Source organism: Phaenicophaeus curvirostris, chromosome 7 (genome assembly GCF_032191515.1).
Source record: "Phaenicophaeus curvirostris isolate KB17595 chromosome 7, BPBGC_Pcur_1.0, whole genome shotgun sequence".
Taxonomy (NCBI): domain Eukaryota; kingdom Metazoa; phylum Chordata; class Aves; order Cuculiformes; family Cuculidae; genus Phaenicophaeus; species Phaenicophaeus curvirostris.
In genome coordinates this window covers 30,639,574-30,660,580 of record NC_091398.1, presented here as the reverse complement: position 1 = coordinate 30,660,580, position 21,007 = coordinate 30,639,574, and the positions used below count along the sequence as shown (strand labels likewise).

At 40.6% G+C, this 21,007-nt stretch overlaps 1 protein-coding gene across 1 annotated transcript in view; it reads left to right on the top strand.

The window, feature by feature from the left end:
• ADCY5 (adenylate cyclase 5) overlaps positions 1–21,007 on the top strand; it is a 213,472-nt gene that overhangs the window by 142,251 nt on the left and 50,214 nt on the right. The window contains exons 4-7 of the mRNA XM_069861431.1: positions 12,555–12,666; positions 12,837–12,964; positions 16,553–16,711; positions 17,716–17,857. Of these exons, the coding sequence (XP_069717532.1) occupies positions 12,555–12,666; positions 12,837–12,964; positions 16,553–16,711; positions 17,716–17,857 (541 nt within the window). The remainder of the gene's footprint in view (positions 1–12,554; positions 12,667–12,836; positions 12,965–16,552; positions 16,712–17,715; positions 17,858–21,007) is intronic.

Sequence of the window (21,007 nt, the reverse complement as noted above, 5' to 3'; positions counted from 1 at the left end):
TAATTCCATTTCATGCGGATTGCAAAAGGCCTCTGTAACGCTGGGACGCCAACAAGCTGCGTCTCCAGTTCCGCTCCTCGCTTGAAGTAGTGGTTAGTTTTACAGAATATGTTACAGATGAATATACAGAAGCATTTGGAAGTTGTGATGCCCCCTTTTCTTATCTGAATCAAATTTATCCTTCCAAATGCCAGGCTCCTTATTCCATTTTTGTTTTGGTTTTAATCTTCAAGCCAGAAATACTGCTACTGTAGTGGCATAGAAAGTAAGCAGCAATGAGTTAGGCTGGCTTTGTATAGCTGTACAAAGGTCTGACACAGTAACTTTCCTCTCATTTTTATAATCTAAGGCACTTTACCATAATATATATTTTCAGAAGTCCCCAAGGTGTCTTACCATGCCATAGAAAAGATCTGTTCAGACTCTACTGATTTTATTGGTATTAGTTCAGTTGTAAACTAATAACTGTTTACAGGAACTTCATTTAGAGATGATATTTTGCGAGTATCAAGAGTAGCAAGCAAATGGCTTAGTGAAATATCTTAATGCATTAACACAGAAATTCAATTTTCAAATGGAAAATGCAAGAGAAAAGCCATTCCTTTATATGCAGATCTGTTAGTCTGGTGGTGGGAATTACAGTAATTCTCTTGAAATCAAGTTAAAATTATATGCCTGCTTCATTACAAGCAGAAACCACTGATTGCAAAAATCAGGGGAGATTCAGTGGAAAGTTAAAAAGACATATGCAGTGAGCAGACCTTCCTGGCTACAGTCCCTGCTCCAGCATCTCAGAAGCAGATTTTGTGTGGATGTTCCCTGGATTCATGAGGCCAGGATTCATATTCCTGCTTTGCTGTTGTTTTCCCACATGACCTAGAGCCCCTTGCTATATGGTCTTTATATGCAATGCTGTTCTCTCTGCAAAAGAGTTTGGTGTTGCTTTTCAAGCACCAGTGACATTTCAACAATTGCTTAATGCCAGTTTGAAGACTTCATAGGCTTAAGAAGTTAGGGGTGCAATGGCTCGTTTTATTTTATAAAGAAATAAATTTGGGAAGAGCCAGCTAAGTAAATGGTAACTAAGTCAAATGATGGGCTATCAAAGACTCAATGTGTCTTAATAACTAGTATCTTGACTGGTATAATAAAACAAAAGTGTATTTTTTTTCTGATAATACAGTGTATAATCTGAATGCCATAAAGTAGATTTAACACTGTTTGCTGTCTCTGAAGTAATGGGCATATGCAAAGTATATGGAATATGAGGTATATATACGGGCTGAAGAGGTGTGTAGAATTCAACATTCCCTGTTCAATGATGGTCTCTGCATGGAAATACTTATTTAGTGAGCTCATGTGTGCTGCCTTTTAAGAGGGAGTGGTTTTGCTGCTGATATTGATTGTACAAAATTTCATTATATTTACATTGTTTCTCCATGGCAGCTGGAATTTTCTGTGTCACTAAAGGGAACCAAAGATCGATATCAGCTCAAGTGCCATTGATCAATTGTGATGTGATATCACATCTTAAAAAGGGGGGAAAACCCCTTAATGTCAAATTGTAGCCCTCATAAAGCTGGGAGTACTTTACTTGTAAGCTGAGGGTATTTATTCATTACTGGTTCTTATCAGATAAGGAATATTAATGTACTGTACAATAACCAGATAACGAGTTCAATTTCCTGCAGGATTTTGTTCCTTTTCATTTACTTCTGAAATTACAGCCAATCTTCCTTCTCACTGAAAACATCATGTGTTTTATTATTAAATTTATTATCAGGTTTGTTAATTAATTAATAACAAGTTAATTCCTCGGTTAGTGAGCTGTACCATTTTCTTTGGCCAGCCATTTTACCTGTCAGAATAACTAACAAAGGATTATATCTTCGTTTTAAAGTGCTTCTCGGAAAAGTGGTCATTAGAATGTGTGTACAGTTAAGTTTTTCTGCATGCTTTGGGTTCGTTTCTCTTTACAGTTTCATCAGTATCATTTTAAAAACACAACTGCTCGATGACATTTAAAAGTATAGAAATGAGGAGGCATCGAGTTGAGTCATGTTGACGGTTCCAGAAAGGGCAGTAAGACCCATGTTCCTGTTCTTCAACAATAAGTTTTCCCATCAAATGGCTACTCCAGCATTATTCATCTCATAAGATCCCAAACCTGAATGTTACTTGTCTATACAGAACATCACATGACTTGTTCATTCTCAGCTTTTCCATGGAACAGTCTGCCGGTTTTTGTACCTGTTCTCCTTGGGAAAATGAGATAACTTATAGGAAGGGCAGAGTTGCCCCTTAATGTTTTAGATCATGACATTTGTAGACCCATGTAATTTTTTCATTATGTAGTGGCTTTGCAGAGGAAAAACCCTGACTTCCCCGAATTGCAAATAAATCACAAAGGGGCAGGACGCTAGGCAAGCTGGTGGAGAGAGTGAGGAAGAAGTAACATTAGGTCAAAATGATTACTGTAGTTTTTTTGGGGTATGGAGTAGGAAAGCATCATTCTTTCACTGAATATCCATGATACTAGGGAAGAATGCTATTTGCACAGCTATGAAGAGCTCATTCTTTCACTATCAAGGACAGACCTGACCAATATATAACAAAAAGCATCCCAAATTTGATTAGATAGAACTTACTTGATCTCTGTCCCATGTGCCCGACCCAGGATATAAATGTGGAGCTGTTAACTGTGTGTGCTGAAGTTTATTACTCTGTTGCCTTCTCTGACAACTGATTGATGACTGGTACTCAGCCATTATGCAACAAGTTTTGTTTCAATACCTACGTTTTTAGTTGCTTCTTCCCTATTGCACTGCTTCTGAGACTTCAGTCACTTCTGCAAGCCATTCCCTTGAAGGAGAGCAGGGAGAAATAGTGCCAGACTCCTGTAGCTGTGGTGGTAACAGATAGTCCATTCTTAGAGAGTACTTGTAGCTCTGTCATCCTTCTTCTTGGTTTTTGGCAGGATTTTGACATAGAGATTGCTCTAATGACGGAAAACAGACTGCAAGAATATTCATAGCAAAAAGCATGTCTGAAGTTTGAAAAACAGAAAATAACATAGCTTTTCCTTTTTGTTCTATATGTGGTGCTGGATTTCAAACTGTCTCGTTGGACAGGTGAATCCGAAATTTATTTTGATGTGCGCTAATGCAGCTCCAGTTTGGACAGACTTGCCAACTCTTTTGCCCTGGTCAGGCAGACCCAGGTGAGTCTGGGTTTGCTCAAAGTCAAAGCAAAGGCACACGGTCAGAGTCAGCAGTGTGTATGGTTCTTTTGCATATATCTGCAAAAGGCCGTGTATATCCTTCAAGTTTGCCTTCCTAAAATTTTTTGGTGTTGGAACGGATTTGGCATCTTTCTCACTTACATAGTTTTTCCCCGGACCAGAATGACTGGAAAAAAGTTCAAATTCCCATCATTTTTTTCTTAGATACACAAAAAAGCTCCAGAGTCCTTTATTCTTAATAACCAAAAATCTCATTCAGGCCTGTTGGATTTCTTTTTTATGTTTGACAGACAGTGGCACCTAATTTGGCTTGTGATGACGGAGTAATAAAATTCCTTCCATTCACCTCAAAGACATCTATAACATTCTCCACCTATAGTTTGGCTGGTAGCCACTGCATATCTATCTTTGTTTTGCCTTCCTCAAATAGTGTGTCTTCCCAAAAGGCTATTTATTCTTCCTATTTCCAATGGAGAATCATTCTAGTTAAATATAGTCTGCTGAAATAGGAAAATCTTTTAACTCAAGATGTTTAGAGGGAGAGGGTACTAAGTTTTGCATGTTTAAAATAAAGAATGAGTACTGATGCTGCTTAGCTATAACCAACTTCCAATAACTGTGGTTGCTACTCGTTCTTGTAAGCTGCAAACCTTGGAAGGTCATGGAAAAACTATTCCCTGTATGACTGGTGTGGTCTTCTCCTTCTGGTTGGTGATCTCAGGATCTTAAAGCCTTTTCATTTCCTGCATTGACAGAGAAGGGCAGACCGCAGACATAGAGAATCACTAACCATGATGGAAAGTACGGTGCCGTTTTTCTCAGCAGCCCTTGAGTGCCAGCAGGGTCAGACACTCTCAGTGGGGCATTCCCAGGAGCACATTGCTAACGCAACAGCAAATGCTGCGAGTTTGTGCTGGATATATGCATCTCCCATCTGCGTCCCTCAGACAGTTCTAACCTCTGGTGACATTCATTTGAGAGAAAACATGGGAAAATCAAGTAAAGACAGGGTTCTGCAGTTTATGTCCTTACAATGAGCCCTGTACTTGTCATGCAGTGGCTCTGTGGATGGCAGTCTGCACGCTGCCACCAGGGTCTCAGAGAGCCATCTGGTCTCTTGCTCCTTTGTCAGTTTTTACTTCGTCACCGGTTTCAGTTGGTATGATCTTGCAGAGGGTACAACTTTTCAAATACAGGTTTTGGGTTTGGTTTACATTTTTGGCTGCTTTGAAAGATGGACAGGAGGCTTGCTGCTTTTTGCTGTGAAGAAAAAGGTGAACAGGCTCACAGTTTTCTGGGATTTTAGTTTTGTGTGAATTTCCACCTATTTTGTGTTATTCTCTCTCTAAAGTATTCCTTTGCTTGTCACAGCATTTGTGTACAGATGTGCCTTCTCATCCACTTAAGCAAGTGGGAGCCAGCATGACTGACTTTAAGATTGAACACTGTCACAGTGCACAACGGAGTCTCGCTTCCCAAGGGGGAGCTGTGCCAGCTGATGTGTTTCACAAGTGCAAGGGCTCTTTTGAAACAACAGGTAATTTCCACAAGTAAATGGATCTTCTCAGAAATTACCATATAAGTTTAGGAAAGAGAGTGTATCTTTTTACTGCTGGAACTTTTTTTTTTCCCATGACTGTAGGAAAAGGAAATATTTTAGTGTCTGGTCTGTCTGATGTCCTGCTGTTCTGGAGAACATTTTTTGTATCACTGAGGCTAAGACCTTCGCCTGTTGCACAGACGTCCCTAGAGAGCAAGGCTGACGTGCTGTTGAGTCCTGAATTTGTCTGGAAGTAGCCTGTGGCCTTTGCTGGACCAGTCACTGGGCTGTCACTCAGCATGATGATCTGTGTGGGCCACTTCACCCTTCTTAGGTGTCTTTGCTACCCTTGCTCATGTTTGTGCTGTTTTACCTTCATGTGCTGCCTAACCATGGTCGCTGTGTCACTGCTATGTACTTATCCTCAGCTTCTTTTAGTTTAACCTTTTTGTTGTTGCTGCCATTGAATTCAGGAGGGGAAAAAGCGTTGGGATATGTTCTCACTCAGTGTTTCTGGAAGCTGAAATCAGTTTTGTGCATAGGGTGGATAGAATAGAGAACTCACAGAGGACCTCCTTGTCATTTCATCCCCAGATGGCTAGGAAAGAGACTCTGGGTATATCTTGATGCCATGTCTGTTCTAGGAATTTCTAGACGAATTTAAGACTATGTTTGTTTCTGGAGCTATGTTTCTGGAAGATAATTTCAGGGCTTACAGTGCTGGTGAGGAACTGGCTTTTAAACAGATGTCTGGGTGCAAAAATTGGCTCATTTACCAAATTGCTCAAGAGCTGCTCCCACCTTGGAGATACTCAAAAGACATCTGAATATAGTCTTGGTAACCAGCTCTAGAGGGCCCTGCATGACCAGGGTGGTTGAACAAGATGACCTCCAGAGGTTCCTTCCAACCTCAACCATTCTGTGATTCTGTTAAAACCTAGTTTGATGTTTAGCACTCAACTGAGAGTTTAGTTCATCCCAATCCATGCTTCTTTCATTTTCCTTGTTCACAGCATGACTTAATGGCATGCAACACCAATAGCAGTGGATGGTGCTGTAAAATAGCAATAACACCCTGAGACACTGTCTTCACCAGTTAGCCTAGTGATTTCACTGACAAGGGCAGACTACGTCTACAGCAAATGGCTTTCTCCTGCTACACCTTTGCCCATGAATTCAAATTAATGAACTTGTATTTAGTGAACAAGTATTATTTTATTATGGTACATTAACTTTTTCTTCTCTTGTAGGTAGCGTTTGTCACAGTAAAATACCATGGCTTTGATTCACGTGCAGTCAGATGCACTTTGCTGTTTTTATAAGTCATTAAAGCTCACCGAGTCTGGGGTTTTGTTCTGTTTCCCATGCAGTGCCTGTGCTGTTCGGTTTCCAGTAACACATGGTGTTTATATTCATGACTGGCATTACCGTTGTGATGGTGATAGGGTTTGTGTTTCTTGCCTTGCTTGATTTATGTTGTGGCTGGCGTGCATGGCACGCACGTGTCTTAAAATAGAACACGACTGTTTTTTTGTTTTTACGTTAGAAGCACTGATGATTTAATTTAGAGTTTTGAACAATCCTGTATTTGCAGGGAAACCTGGCTGTGTCATGTCCCTCTTTTGTTAACTCTATTAACTTCAGACATCTAAGGCTGCACTTAAAAATCATTCTCTGTAGGTGTGTGTGGTTTTAAAATGTCTCATGGGTTTCCTTCTTCCCACCTTGTCCTTCCTACTCCTTATGTCATTCTTTGCCTTCTGCAAAGATCTCTTCCTTTCCCTGCACTCCTGCTAAGAATCTTCTGCTTTGCCATCCGAAAGATCCTGTGATACCTCTTCCTCAGTGTATGTTACCAGTGCAGTCACAGCAAAGATCACCTACATTACAGGAGCTGTTTTTAAATGTCCAGCAGTGTCAGGACCCAGCAAGCAGTGAGATGGACCTGGGCACAGAAAGCAGCCCAAGCAGAGCAAGCTCACACTGCCTATCTCTTGTGATGCTGCACTGAGGTTCCTGCTGGTGCCTGAGCTGACTGTGTATCTTAACTATTCTGTGAATGCCAAAAAATGGGAAAGCTGAACTCAGCACTTGGGGAATTTTCTCCTTTGGGCTTTGCATCTTAGCTGTTCCTCTCTGTTTTTCACCTCACTCTGCCCTTGCAGCTATGGGAAGCATTCTGCAAAAAGCACCTAGATACCTTGCTTATGAGGACTCATGGTCCACAGTGGTGGTGGTGGTTTTGGTATGGGCCAAGCATTCCAGTGCTGCCCATCAGCCCTGGGCCCTTCAGATCAGCAGGAGCCAGAGCACAGGGATGCTCCAGCCCGTGCATCCACCTTTCCTGCTCCCCTGCCTGGGGCTTGGGCAAGAGCAGGCAGGTATCAGGCTGGTCCCTAAGTAGAGGGGAGGCTGGCAAGATCTGGAAGCTACCTAAGCTCTTTTTCATCTTTCTTCCCTGTCAGCATCATGAGCCACATAAAGCAACTGGCACAAAACTGAGCTTTCCTTGTACAGCTATGAAATCTTGAGCCAGTCTTTGCTGGAAATAGGAGCTGAAATAGGAGATTAGGAAAGTATTCACCTCTACCCTATAACACAGTTTGTGGTACTTTTCAACCAAAGTGAAACAGAAAGAATTAAAAAAAAAATATCCTTATAAAATGAATTATAACTCCCCTTATTCTTGTCTGTCTTTCCCAGAAATAAACCATTTGTTTGTCTTTTTTTGAGGTCGTACCCTGGTTACTGCTGGACAAAACCCAATCAGATGGTAAATCTGAAGGCAGTGATGGAGTGGAAAATATATCAAGAGCTCTGAAGCCGTTACAACATTTTAATTACATGCTAAACCGGTTTTTCCACAAAGCAGTATCATTCCAGATGAGGAACTGGGACCCAGGGCTGATAATAGTTGCCGATGCCCAGGCTGCAGATTGTGTGGTCAATCCCTTCCAGTCAGCTTCAGCTAATATTACTTCTAAACCACTGCCTTACTTATCTCATGATATTTTATAGCTATAATTATTATTTCATTTGACCTTTTGTTGACCACTGTCATTTACCCCACATTTTGGCACAAGGAAGGGCTATTACTGGCATTGTGCTCCCACCAGCAAGGAAATGCTGTGCCCTCTGAAGACTGATATATAGTTGGCTTGAGTTGTGCCCTTCATCACAATCACCCATTACCATCATCCTTTAATAAAATCTTTTCATTGCTAAGGGTAATCTGACATAAAAGACTGAAGTGTGGAATGAGGACCTAAGGGTAGGGGGAAAGCTGTGTGTTTAAGGCTTCGGCTCAGGATAAGATGCACTGGCAGGACTGGGGGATGCTCCTGTAACCTTACAGTATGTGTTGTGTGTGTAAGAAGATATAACAAGCTTTGTTGTTAAAGAAAAGCTAAGATTAAAGACAGAATGAGGGTCACATGATGTTCCCTAATGGCTATTGTAAGAGAAATCTGCTTTTTTCATAGTTGCTTCTGGGCTGTTGGGTATTTTACAGGGAAAAAGCTGAATTTAAGGTTTACTGGGAATAATAACAAAAGGAACAGAAGTAGCATGGCACAGCACCACATACACGGTGCCCCATTCGTCCCTTGCAGGTCATTAACAGGGTTGGGACCAATAAACATTTTTGTTGTCTCTGCTGCTGGAGCTGTAGTGCTATCAGGAGTATGTGGAAGGAACAGGTTACACAGGAGGAGTAAAGTGTGATTTAGTAGCTTTCAGAGCTCTCTTTTGAGAGTAGAGGACAGAGGCACTTCAAGCTGGATTCCTGTTTGCAAAGGCTGTTTTCTCTGGCAGTCATATGCTGTTCTTTCTCCAGTCTTCCGCCACAAATGTGTCTTTCCCCTCTGTGTCTTCAGTTCCCAGGTCACTGTCCTGTTGTCCACCATCTCCCACATGGTCCTTCCCATACCCTGATGAGATTTACCATTTCTTGCAGCCATGTGTCCCAAGCATTGTCTTCTGAGAGTTCGGTGGCAAAGCTGTTTGATTGCAGAGCAGGTCACACAGCTGTCTTAAGGATGTAATGGAATATGCTGAGGTGCTACAAGAGGTACCTATGTTACTTGGCTAGTTGACATGGAAGAAGGGCAAGAGGATGGACCGTGAAGTTAGATGCCTTTAGTTAGTCAGAAAGTATGTCATAACTGACTCATGCAAAAGACTTAACATGTAACCAATTCTGAGTAAGCTTTCCTATAAAGAGGGAAAGGCCAAGTGAAGCTTGACCCCGTATTGCCAAGAATTGTGTCTGTGTTTAAGAGTGAGAAGAGACTTGAAGCATCTAAAAAATACTTGCAATTCATTCATTTGCTTTAGATAAAATCAAACGTTTTTTTTCATTGACTTCCCTCTCAAAAATTATCTAACTGGCTTTGTTGAAATTGTTTCATGCATCTCTCCTCAAACAAGACACTAATTCCAAGAAGCATCTCATGTAGTAAATGTTGGCTTCCTAGCAGAGGCATCAGAGAATGTTAACTTCCCAATATTGCTATTGGCTTTTGTGCAGAATGCATTTCTGATTCCCATCATGCAAGCTCTCATAATAAACCCTTTTGTAGTGCTTATAATTGTAGTTTTCTAGAACTCAGCCAGAACACTGCATATGGAGCCACAAGCATGCTGTCCTTGGAAGTGCAGGACAGGGATCAAAATAAAGGAGATAGCTGCTGAATATGAACTAAGAGCAACTTGCTGGCCACCTGTAGAAAGTCACGGCTTTGAGAAAAATGTTGTAACCAAGTAGTTTCAATTTGAAAAGGTATAAATCTGTGCACAAGTTGGCTCAATGGGTTTCAGCTGATTGCTTTACCTGGTTGAAAATTTTGCCACTATTTAACTTCTGGGAACATCTGATCCATTTGTCTGGCATAATAGTAGAGGGGAATGGAGGGCACAGTCTTCAACCATTTATCCCTATTTATTAGGACACTATGTTAGCACTGATTTTTCTGAATCAGGCATGAGGACAAGGCTCAGGGCATCCCTGTATAGTATTTTCAGATATGTTCCTTGCTATCTGAATGTCAGAGCAAGAATTGCTTTGTATTCCTCCTGTTCTAAGACACAGTTGTTACAACATGAACATGGGCTATTCTCCCTCTGTATTCTGCACTGATGAGACCGCTCCTCAAATACTGTGTTCAGTTCTGGGCCCCTCACCACAAGAAGGATGTTGAGGCTCTGGAGCGAGTCCAGAGAAGAGCAACAAAGCTGGTGAAGGGGCTGGAGAACAGGCCTTATGAGGAGCGGCTGAGAGAGCTGGGGTTGTTTAGCCTGGAGAAGAGGAGGCTGAGGGGAGACCTCATTGCTCTTTACAACTACCTGAAAGGAGGTTGTAGAGAGGAGGGTGCTGGGCTCTTCTCCCAAGTGACAGGGGACAGGACCAGAGGGAATGGCCTCAAGCTCCGCCAGGAGATCTTTAGGCTGGACATTAGGAAAACATTTTTCACGGAAAGGGTCATTGGGCACTGGAACAGGCTGCCGAGGGAGGTGGTTGATTCACCTTCCCTGGAGGTGTTTAAGGCATGGGTGGACAAGGTGCTAAGGGGCATGGTTTAGTGTTTGATAGGAATGGTTGGACTCGATGCTCCGGTGGGTCTCTTCCAACCTGGTTATTCTATGATTCTATGGGCAAAGAGTGTGAACGTTTCCACAAGTGAAGAATTTGCAATTTGCCTCATGCTGGAAGAGGAGCATTCTCACAACAAGATACGTTTTGTTACTGCGACAAGAACTGGAGGTATTTCCTATTTCTACACACTTCAGTTGCTTAACAAGCAATAGAGGCATTGGTAAAATTTCAGTTGATTTCAAGTATATTTTTTTGGAAGGTTTACTTCTATATGTAAACATGTGAAATCTTGATTTATTTATTGTATATTTTCTCAAGTGTTTAGAAAATGGCAAATTGTATTTTGATTCAGACATCCCTGCAATCCTGGTTTGCTTTTTTCTTGCACATTTTAGCTTCAGTCTGACTAACAAAGAAATAGTCAATGCAATACATTTGGTTGATGATTTATTGGAGTAGAAATGTAGAAAGAAAATATGAAAATCATGCCAGAATTGGAATGTGTTTCAGAGTTTTTGCAAAAAACACTCGTGAAAATGTTTTTGTTGTCTTTGCTTTCTGTCTGAAGGCACTGCAGGGAATTACGACCGAAAACATACCCTCTGCAATTTGCCTAAAACATGTTGGAGGTTTAGTTTACAAAGAAAAAACAATTTCAAAGTGCTTGTTTTTAGGCTTTTAATTTCTCTTCCTAAAATTATTGATACAATATTCAACTTCAGAAAGAAATCCATCGCTTGATAAATGTTCTAATATACAAGTATAGTCTATGTATTTTATATTGTTTATGCTTACGGTTATATTTATATAAATATATGTGCACTTATACATTGTATCTTAGATCTCAATACATATAGTCTGGGCCCTCTTTTATTGAACAGTATTAAATTCAGCATTACAGCTCTGTTTTATTGCAAATCAATATTTTCAGTGCTGTAATTATCAATGCGACAGAATCCTTTTCCAGTTTTAAAAAAAAAAAATCTTTGCAGCACAACATTAAAATTGATTCATTGAAATAAAAGAATCATCATTAATACTTGTGATTCAAATAAGTGGGCTTTCAAAACAGTCCATGCTGCTTTCAGAGGGCTTTCCCAGCGCTGTTCGGTTTCCCTGTTGCATTAGCAGAGGTTTGCCTCACTTGGCAAGTGCTCTGCTTGTCGTTTGATAGAAAGTTGGGCGCCGCCTGCTTGCATCCTTACTGAGAGGAGCTCCTGAGTGCTGTAGGTGTATATTTTTATAGTGTTTCAGGGGCTAAGCCATCTGGAAGGTATGATACAGTGGGGAGGTTTCATTTCTGTAGTTATTTAGAAGCTGAGCAAAAAAAAAAATATAAGCAGTGAGTGAGAAGCATGTGCTCCTGGGAGAGGAATAGAGTAAATCAGAGAATGAAGATCATAAAAGCCTCACGGTAAGTCTTCACCGGGACAGCCAAGTGTGTTAGGGCATGGCCAGCCAGCCCTGCTGCGCCTGAGCCTTCGCCCCGGCAACACACGGTGTCATCGCACTCGGCTTTGTGCATTTATAACACTGCAAGAGTATCTCTCAGGCACACGATACAGGGCAGGGAGCTGCCAGCCATGGGGCGAGGGGTGGAAGCAGAGCACCAAAGTGGGGGTGAAAGCTGTGGTAGGCAGGTCAAGGCTGTTCCCTAGGGAGGGACTTTATTTTGTGGCTGTGCTTTGATGGTGGGGGATGCGAACGGAGGTGTGGAAGTTTTCTGCAGCAGAGTTAAGACACATGCAATGTTATTGAGCTAAGAGGTTAGGGAATGTGGATAAAATGGGTAAGTGTTGATTTTATAGCTGAACTAATCTTGCCATTCTATAGGAATGCCTTGTCGTTAGTGATGGCTGATACCATCGCCAGCTCTCAGCATACTGTAAATTTTCTGGACATGGGGCTGGTAGGGGGAGGGTGCTGGTGGTTATGAAAGGCCTTTCTAATCTCTAGAGGTAATGAGGCTGTGCCCCTCAGGACTTTACATGTGATAGAGGCTGTATCGTAAAGTGACTAATTTAAAGCTGCTCATCTCCTTGTTGCTATAGGGCTGGGATACCTCCACATGCCTCCCTATTCCTGGAGTTCTACCCCAGAACTTCAGAATTTACACAAATATCAGCAAGATATTTTGTGTCACTTCAATTTATTTTTTTTTCTCTTTTTTTTTTCCCAAGCATCCTGTTTGCAGACATTGAGGGTTTCACAAGTCTTGCCTCCCAGTGCACTGCTCAGGAGCTGGTCATGACGCTGAATGAGCTCTTTGCCAGATTTGATAAGCTAGCAGCTGTAAGTTTTCTATTATAATTCTGATATTTTTTTTCCTGTTGCAAGAATGCCATACTGTGCTTGTTCGCTAGATTTCTGTAAATATTCGCTACCCTAAAAGGCAAACTATTGCAAGCATGAACATAAGCTGAATGCTTCTCTACCCTTTATTATTGTTATTATTTTTTTAGGAGAACCACTGTTTGCGTATCAAGATCCTGGGCGACTGCTATTACTGTGTATCTGGGTTGCCAGAAGCAAGAGCTGACCATGCACATTGCTGTGTTGAAATGGGAATGGATATGATAGAGGCCATCTCGTAAGTACCGTTTTCCCCATGGAGAATTTCAGAACAAATAGCAAGTAGATTCTATTTCCTGTTAGGTCTGCCTTACATTAGTAGCAAGGTAGCCAAACCAGGGAACTGATGCCAGCAAAAAGGGAGAACAGCTGGAACAAGAAAACAAAATGCAGTAAAGGGTTGACAGCAGAGAGCTGGATGCTTGAGTCTGTTTCAGACGTGTGGAAATCAGAACTCGGTCTTCTGATGATAAAGGCAAAGCTGAGTAATTACTGGAAGTCTCATTTCCAAAGGAGGATTCCAGGGAATTACAGAAATGTGAAATCCAAGGATTGATAATAACTATATTAAATTCCAGTCACTCTTCACTTATCTATCTTTAAACTAGCTTTTTACTCACCTCACAATTCCTTTGCTAAGATCTGTCTTATCCAGTTTAACTAATCCTTCTCCATGTGCTTCTATGCCAAAAAAGGTCAAATTGAGAACTTCCTTACTTTAGTGAATTATTGAAGAAAACCATGTAGTTGGTCTAGCACAGACAAAGAGAGATCCATGTGCTTTTTCCTTTACTTCTGTTTACTTCCCCATCTTTATTTTCTTTTTTTTTAAATCTCTGAAGCTTTACCCACCCCTCAGGCCAGACTAGCAATCCTGTGTTTATCCAGACCATTCCTGTCTTTAGAGAGTAACTAATATGAGACCCATACCTAGTTATATTACTTGAAGGATTGCAGATAATGTTGAATATTGTTTGCATCAGACATGAGCTTTCCCAGGTCAATTCTTTCAGGATTCAGAGAGGAAAGATTTATTTAGTCATCCTGATTGTATGCAAGTTTAGGCATGAAGTTCAGTTAGTTTGGGATGGTAACTGAGCTGGCCTTGCTATTTAGAACCTTCCTGCTGCACAGAGACTTTGCTTCTTTTTCCATTCCCTTCTAGTTTTTTCTTTTGTGAAAGCATCTTCTAACTTATCAGTGCAACCAACAGAGAAGCAAAAGATCTCTTTGCAGTTCTCCTCTCGTTCTGTTCAGTAAATTGATGGAGTTTCCACTTTATCTTGATAAAAACTAGAGCTACTTATTTGTTTATCTTGATACGGTACATCCTTATGATTTTAATTTCTACAAGGACATGAATACACACCCACGCTTTTCAGTCGTATTTTCAGAACGCAGGCGTATAGTTTGAAAAGCAGTGTTTTCAACAAGGAGATGACATCCAGAAAGCAGTACCCAGCAGCATTCCCTGGCTATGTTTACACTGTCAGGACTTCCTACCATTACTTTCCTGCTTTTAAACTCTGTTGCTTTGCACCAGTCTCCTTTTAGCGTTTGTATGCAAAATGCAAAATAAAAGGAGTTGCAAGTAACTAATTTTCATTAGCCCTTGAAAGAATGCTATTTATTCCTCAAAAAGTACAATTAAGTGGTAGGTTACAAACTACCTCATCAAACGTGAGAAGCAGCAGTTCTTAGCCAGCAGCCCTACAAAGATACTGTGTACATTGCCCAGAAAAGTCTCGCTTTCTGCAGTCGCTGGCCAGAGACCTTGATAGGTTGCCGTGTTATCCCCCACAAGGCTAAGTAACACCAGGATGTCTAGACTTCATTGATTAACTGCAACCCACCTTACTTTGAAATAAACACGGAGCTGAAGTGCACTCAATGTTTGTTTACAAATAGCTCTTCAGCAGCCTTTAAAACTTGTTTTCCACTTGATGTGCGATGAATGCATTTAACAATCTCAGCTCTTAATAAGTCTGGAAGGTGATTCTGTTCTCACTACCCCTGCTTCCCCCTCACTTTCTCCTCCCTCAAGGATCAAGATAAGAGGTTTCACAATTAAGGTAACCAATAGCTACTGAATATTTGATTGCAAGTAACAAATAACTACAAGCATTTGATTGCAGACTTCACCAACACTGGGCCCAGCCTGTAGGCTGATTTCATCTGTGCAAAATAACAGCAGGGAGTCTTACCCCAGATCAGAAAGATAGAATTATGTTCACAGTGCTGCTGGTATAAATGAACTAAAAAATAAAGGAAGATAACAAAGAATATTTCATTTGTCTGTAAAGGATAACCAAACTCTCTTTCTGCAAAGTCTGGAGAAAGTCACCTTCTCATCGCTGACTCCAGTGGCAGGAGTTCCCTGGTTTTGTGTCAGCAACATGGCTTGGCAGAGGATGCAGTAGCACTCATCCAGCGCGTTCTTCCTCCCTCCTCAGTGTTGTACAACTGCAGCTGCTGTTGTCCTTGGTTATGGCTGCAGCTGTATTTTTATTACCCAAGTTCCTGTTGCTTTCCCAAGTGCTGTGGTTGGAACTCTTTCAGTTCATAAACCTATGGCACCTTAACCATACACAGCTTCTCTTCCCTGCTAGAGAATCTCTACTGCCTGCTCATAAAAATGATGAATGTCAGATAGGGATTGGAAAGAAAGGAACTGCTAGAGAGGAGCTATTTCATCAAGAAGTCATCCAAAACAGTCTTTTAAGGGGCATGTTACTCTGTGAGAATGAACTTCAGTCCAGAATTGGTCTATCTTTAATTACTCATTTTCATTAATAACTAAAGCATAAATATTAGATCTGTGTTGATGTTAGGAAGTTGGGAGGGCTTAGCTGTCCAGAGGATGTTATTATCTAGAAAAGACTAGATGAACCTAAAAACCAATGAGACTGAAATCTGATAGGTATGAAGCACCACTTCATGCTGCCTAACAACTCAAAGGAAAGGAGTGTTATATGTGATGTAGGTGAATTTGCCTGTGAAACATGAACATACTTGGAATTAGAAAAGTAGAGTTGTTCTTATGGCCTCATCAAGACTTTTCCCCTACCCACATTCCTAAATATGTTTTCCATGTGAACAGCTCTTGAAGCTAACTCTTGCCCTAAAAGGGCAAAACCCACAAAGTATTCTAGCTGTCATTTTTGGTAGTAAGCAGAGCATCCAAAACCTCATTAACATCAGAGATGAATATTTGTAGCTGCCTATTCAGTATGACTGCAATAGATGTGGTTCTCTGGTTTTGCTGCTCTGACTCCAACTGTAAGCCCCGTTCAAGCTTTCCATCTGCAGTGGGGTATTTCACACACATATCATATTTCATCTGTGGAAGAGCTGGTGGGGTTGGACTAGATGATCTCCAGAAGTCCCTTCCAACTTCTGCCATTCTGTGATTCTGTGCTTGGTGCCACACAGACAAATTACAATATCTGAAATAACTATTACTCTTAATAAGGCTGAGTGTGGCAGGTTGTATCCAACTTTGGTATGGAAATCAGAGACCAGCACTTTTTTCCTTTTAGTGCCCCAAAGATTTTTTGTTTCAATGACTTCTCAACTTGGCCATCTGTTCAGAGTACATGGATTTAGTCTTTCCAATTAGTATTCTGCTTGGCCAGCAAGGCCATCCAAGAGCAGTACAGCTAGTCTGGTCTTGTTTTGTTGCCCTGTTGATGTGGATGAGCAGCACTGCGTGAGTTTATGAATAATTTATAGGTCATTATGGATATTCCTGTTCTGGGTGCAAGTTTTTGCCACCAACTACAACCACGCGGTTCTTATGTCTTTTTTCCCCCGTATCTCTTTTCAGACTAGTCCGGGAGGTCACAGGAGTAAATGTCAACATGAGAGTTGGAATCCATAGTGGGAGAGTTCACTGCGGGGTCTTGGGCCTTAGGAAGTGGCAGTTTGATGTTTGGTCCAATGACGTTACGTTAGCCAACCACATGGAAGCAGGGGGAAAAGCTGGGTGAGTTGTTTCATCAAAGCTGTTGTGTTAATCCATGTGTTGTTTTGTGTCTGACCTGTCACAGTGAGGTGGGGAAATGGGGGACAGAAGTTCAGAGAGTCTGTATGTCTGCTGTAAAATGAACTGCAGGTATAGTGTTTTAAGCATGTACAGATGTTAGTAAGGTTATTCTGTTCCACATCTACATGCCTTTGGTTACAGAAAGTCTGCAAAATCCCAAGATAGGCATATCCTTCTGTGGTAAGAACTGAATTCCTTCTCTATGAACCAAAACTGATAGGTACAGCAGAAATGAGCATGTCTGTGTGAACACTAGCAGAACTGGTCGTGGTTACAGAGACATGTGACTGTATGTTAATATATTTGATGGACAGCATCCCAGCTATCAATGGACATTGTATGAAGCATAGTTTCAGACCAGCCTTTTGTTTTGAAACATTCCGATGAGAGAGAATAATCTGATGTTTCACCGCTGTATGGACCACCTGAAAACTGCTGCCAAGTAGACTTCATGTGACAGTTTTTCTACATGCCTTTCCATCTTTTCTCTACTCTGTAAGAAAGCAGAAGACTATGCTTGGGGACTTGATAGGAAACCTCTACAAGGCGCTCTTGTACAACAGTGATTAATGTGATATAACAAAAAGTATACATGATACAGCATACCTGTGTCTGCTCAGTAGATGTCCTTGTGAAGGACTTGTGTTTTAGAGCAAAGTGAATAAAAGAATGAGTGCTTTATATCTAAGGAGGTATTTATTAATGGATGCATGCGATGCTTGACGGGAACACCTCTCTTTTTAAGAAGATGTTTCCTCACCTGCTTCCTTTAAAACAGATGAAACTCCCATACAACATCTGTGAGAGTAGTGGCATGACTAAACAAATTGGGTTTTATTGCTTGTTTGTTCTGGTACGTGGAACCTGTCACTGGCAGGAACTGGCTTTTTAGGTGATAATTTTTCAGAGCATACAAAACTGGCTTTTGTTTTGTCTCATTCAAGGCGCATCCACATAACAAAAGCAACATTGAACTATCTCAATGGAGACTATGAGGTGGAGCTGGGCTTTGGAGGGGAACGCAACGCCTATCTGAAAGAGCACAGTATTGAGACCTTCTTGATTGTACGGTGCAGCCAGAAACGGGTAAGACCAAACAAATTAATGTAAGTGTATATATATTTTTAAGAACTCAGTAGTGGCCAGCACGCCAAAGTAAAATGAACACCTGTCTTTATAGAAGCATGAGTTGGCTACCTGACCTTCAGTGACAAAAATTCCTGTTTCTCTCTCCTCCTCCTGAACTTTTATGTCTGTAGCCACCTTCTGCATGAGGTTTCTGCACCAAGTTCTTTATAGTTCTGTCAAAGAAACTTCCCTATATAATATCGCAAAATTATTTTGAAGAATGTTGTTAATATAGATATGTATTTTTTCAATTAAATTTGATACTTGTACAAGTTCTTAAAGCAATATTTTAAACCACAAAGATGTTTTCTCTGTCAGATTACAGACAGAGGTGGTTTTGTCCACCTCCTCATCATGTTGCTATGAACATAAAGGTTGGAGCAGTACTTACCATTACGTTTTAGCCTCTGTTTCTGAAAATGGGAATATCTGTCCCCCCTGTAATGATGGATGTGGCACTGTGGGATGAGGTCATACCTACTGCTATGACACAGGTCAGGCTGCACAACATAAGGCTATTAGGGCATTGCTGACTCAAACTGGAGTCAAGTCAAATTCAAGTGGACTTCAACCAATATATCTTCTTTTTGTGACACTGCCAATAACAGAAAACAGGTTTATGTTATCTCTAGTTTGTAGACTAAATAGCGGTAAACTGTAATATGAGAAAATCATCTAGTTGAGCCTAGATGATAATATTTCTCTAAGTAATTTCTGCACTGTAGACACTACTTTGCTATTCAGAGTTTGAGCAAGCATATAAAGATTGGCCTGAACTGAAAACCATTTCAAGTATTTCTGTATCTGAGAGCAAATTAACCTTCCCACAGCTGTAAATATGACTACCATGAGATTAAATGAATTAGTGTTTGTGACATGTTCCAATAGCATGGTTGATTTGAATAAGTATAACACTTACACAGAAATACTTTGCTACTATTGCCTCGTTTCCAGAGAGAATGGAAGCCTCAAATCTCCTTAATGCATATTGTGTAAAAAATCTCCAAGAAAATCCCTTATCATCTGCTAAAGAGAGAAGCCAATGTTTTGGTTTCTATCTGCTCATAAGATAAATCTCATTAACAATTGTCAATCTTGAAAAGAGGATTAGAGCTTGCAGTGCAAGATTATTGTTTCCTGAGCATCGCTGCCTGTCAGTGGGCCAGCTGATGTTTATACCTAAACCACTTCGTATTTGCAAGGTAGATTTAAGAATATAAACCAAAACACCCTTATGGTCAGGCCTCATCTCCTGAGGTGGAGACTTATTAAATCATGGGCTCACCAAGTTGTCTGCATGTTCTTGTGGAGAACTGAAAGTTTCTCTGGAGAGAACAACAACATCTAAAATGAGAATTCTGCTCCTTGTTGGTGTAGACAAAAAACTCAAAACTACAGAGCATTTGGGACTTGACTTCATTTTTGAATGCAGGACTGTCTTTTGACTAAGAGACTGGACAGAGACTCACTAGTGTCAGAGACTCAGGACAGATGTGGATTCCATTTCCAGACTAGATTTTGAGGAACTTGTATCTTTGTAGCTTGGTTTTCTATGATAAAATAAAATGGGTTCCCTCCCTTCATTCTGTCACTGCTTTGTATGTATTTACTGCAGCTCTGTTACACAGTTTAGCCTTAACTGAAATCTCTAGGCACTACTATAAAGCTACTGTAATGTTCTGCATCCCAAAGTAGCTAAGAAATGGGACAGGCAGATGCCCTACGTAATTATTGTGCTGAATTGAAACATAAAGAAGCTGCTACCTAAGGTCATAGGCATTAGTGTTTAGAGTTTAAGGGTCTTCTGGTTTATCCATACTGCTGCAACTTTCTTGTTCCTATAACCATTTTCTGTCCCTTTATGAACAGCTTGAAGTTCTCTCCCTCTTTAAAAACTCATTCTTGTGTAATGTGAAGATCAGAAATGAGAAAAGCTTTCTCCCATAGTCAGTTCAGTCACTCTTGAATATTTTGCCTGATGCTAGGCAAAGTTCTGGTACTTAATTTTTTCTTCCATTTCTGCTTGATTTCCATGACTTCTGATGTATTGAGCAAGGTTTTCAGTTCAGTCTATTCCAGTAATGGTCATAAAATGTTCACCTGAACCTATTACCTTAGTAATAGGTTCCTGTGAGTTGAATCTGAGTTCCTGCTATCCTCACACACAAGGCACAGGATTTGCACTGACCTGAGAGCAGATACCTAGTTGACCCAGGTAACTGTTTGCCTGAGCTATTCCTCAGTTCACATAGGCAAACTTAAATTATTTGAATACCTGATGCATCAGTCCCACAGCCATTGAAACCCAACAAAACCAGGAGTTACGAAGAATGTATAAAGTGTAATGGGATATGCTCTATATCCTTTCTGCTTACTGTTGCCATGGAGAGCCATAACTTTGAATTTTCTGTCTTTTTTTGTTTATTTGACTTTTTCATCATGTTAATGCCATTTCTTTGGCCCAGAGTAAATGGGAGGAACTTTTATCTATTATTTTTGTTCCAGGAACTCAAACTAACTCCTTTTTTGAAAACAGGTTTTTTTCCCCTCTTAAGGATGCTTTTAACTGGAACAATTTAGTTGAGTTTCAGGGGAAAAAAGGCTAGATTCTGATCACTCAGTCTTTATATAACATCCCTAGAGCTGAAAATATAGTCCTTGTTTTCTATCCGGTACACAGAAGAGTTACTTTCAATTGGAAAATAATAAGCTGCAAATTTTTAAAATCCATTCTATTTAGATTTTTCATTCCTCATCTTTACTTCCAGGTTCATCTTCACCTTTCTGTTTGCCCTGTCCTGTGATGCTGCTGCTCTTGTGATTGAGCACTTGCCTGTGAAGGTGGCAGTGCTCAGATGCACCACAGCAGTGCAGGACTGGCTTTATTATTGCGGGGCTATGTTCCCCTAGATAAAAATTTTCATGTTTTTTATTTTAAAAGCATAGATTCAAAGTTCCAAATCTCTTTTCCTTGTGTTTAATTTCAATTCCTTAAGCTGGGAGTTTGACCATTACAATAGAAAATAGTCTTAAATGTGTGAGATACAAAGAGTGCCATGCAGTCATTGTAATGCGAACCTTTATATATACACATATACATATATATAT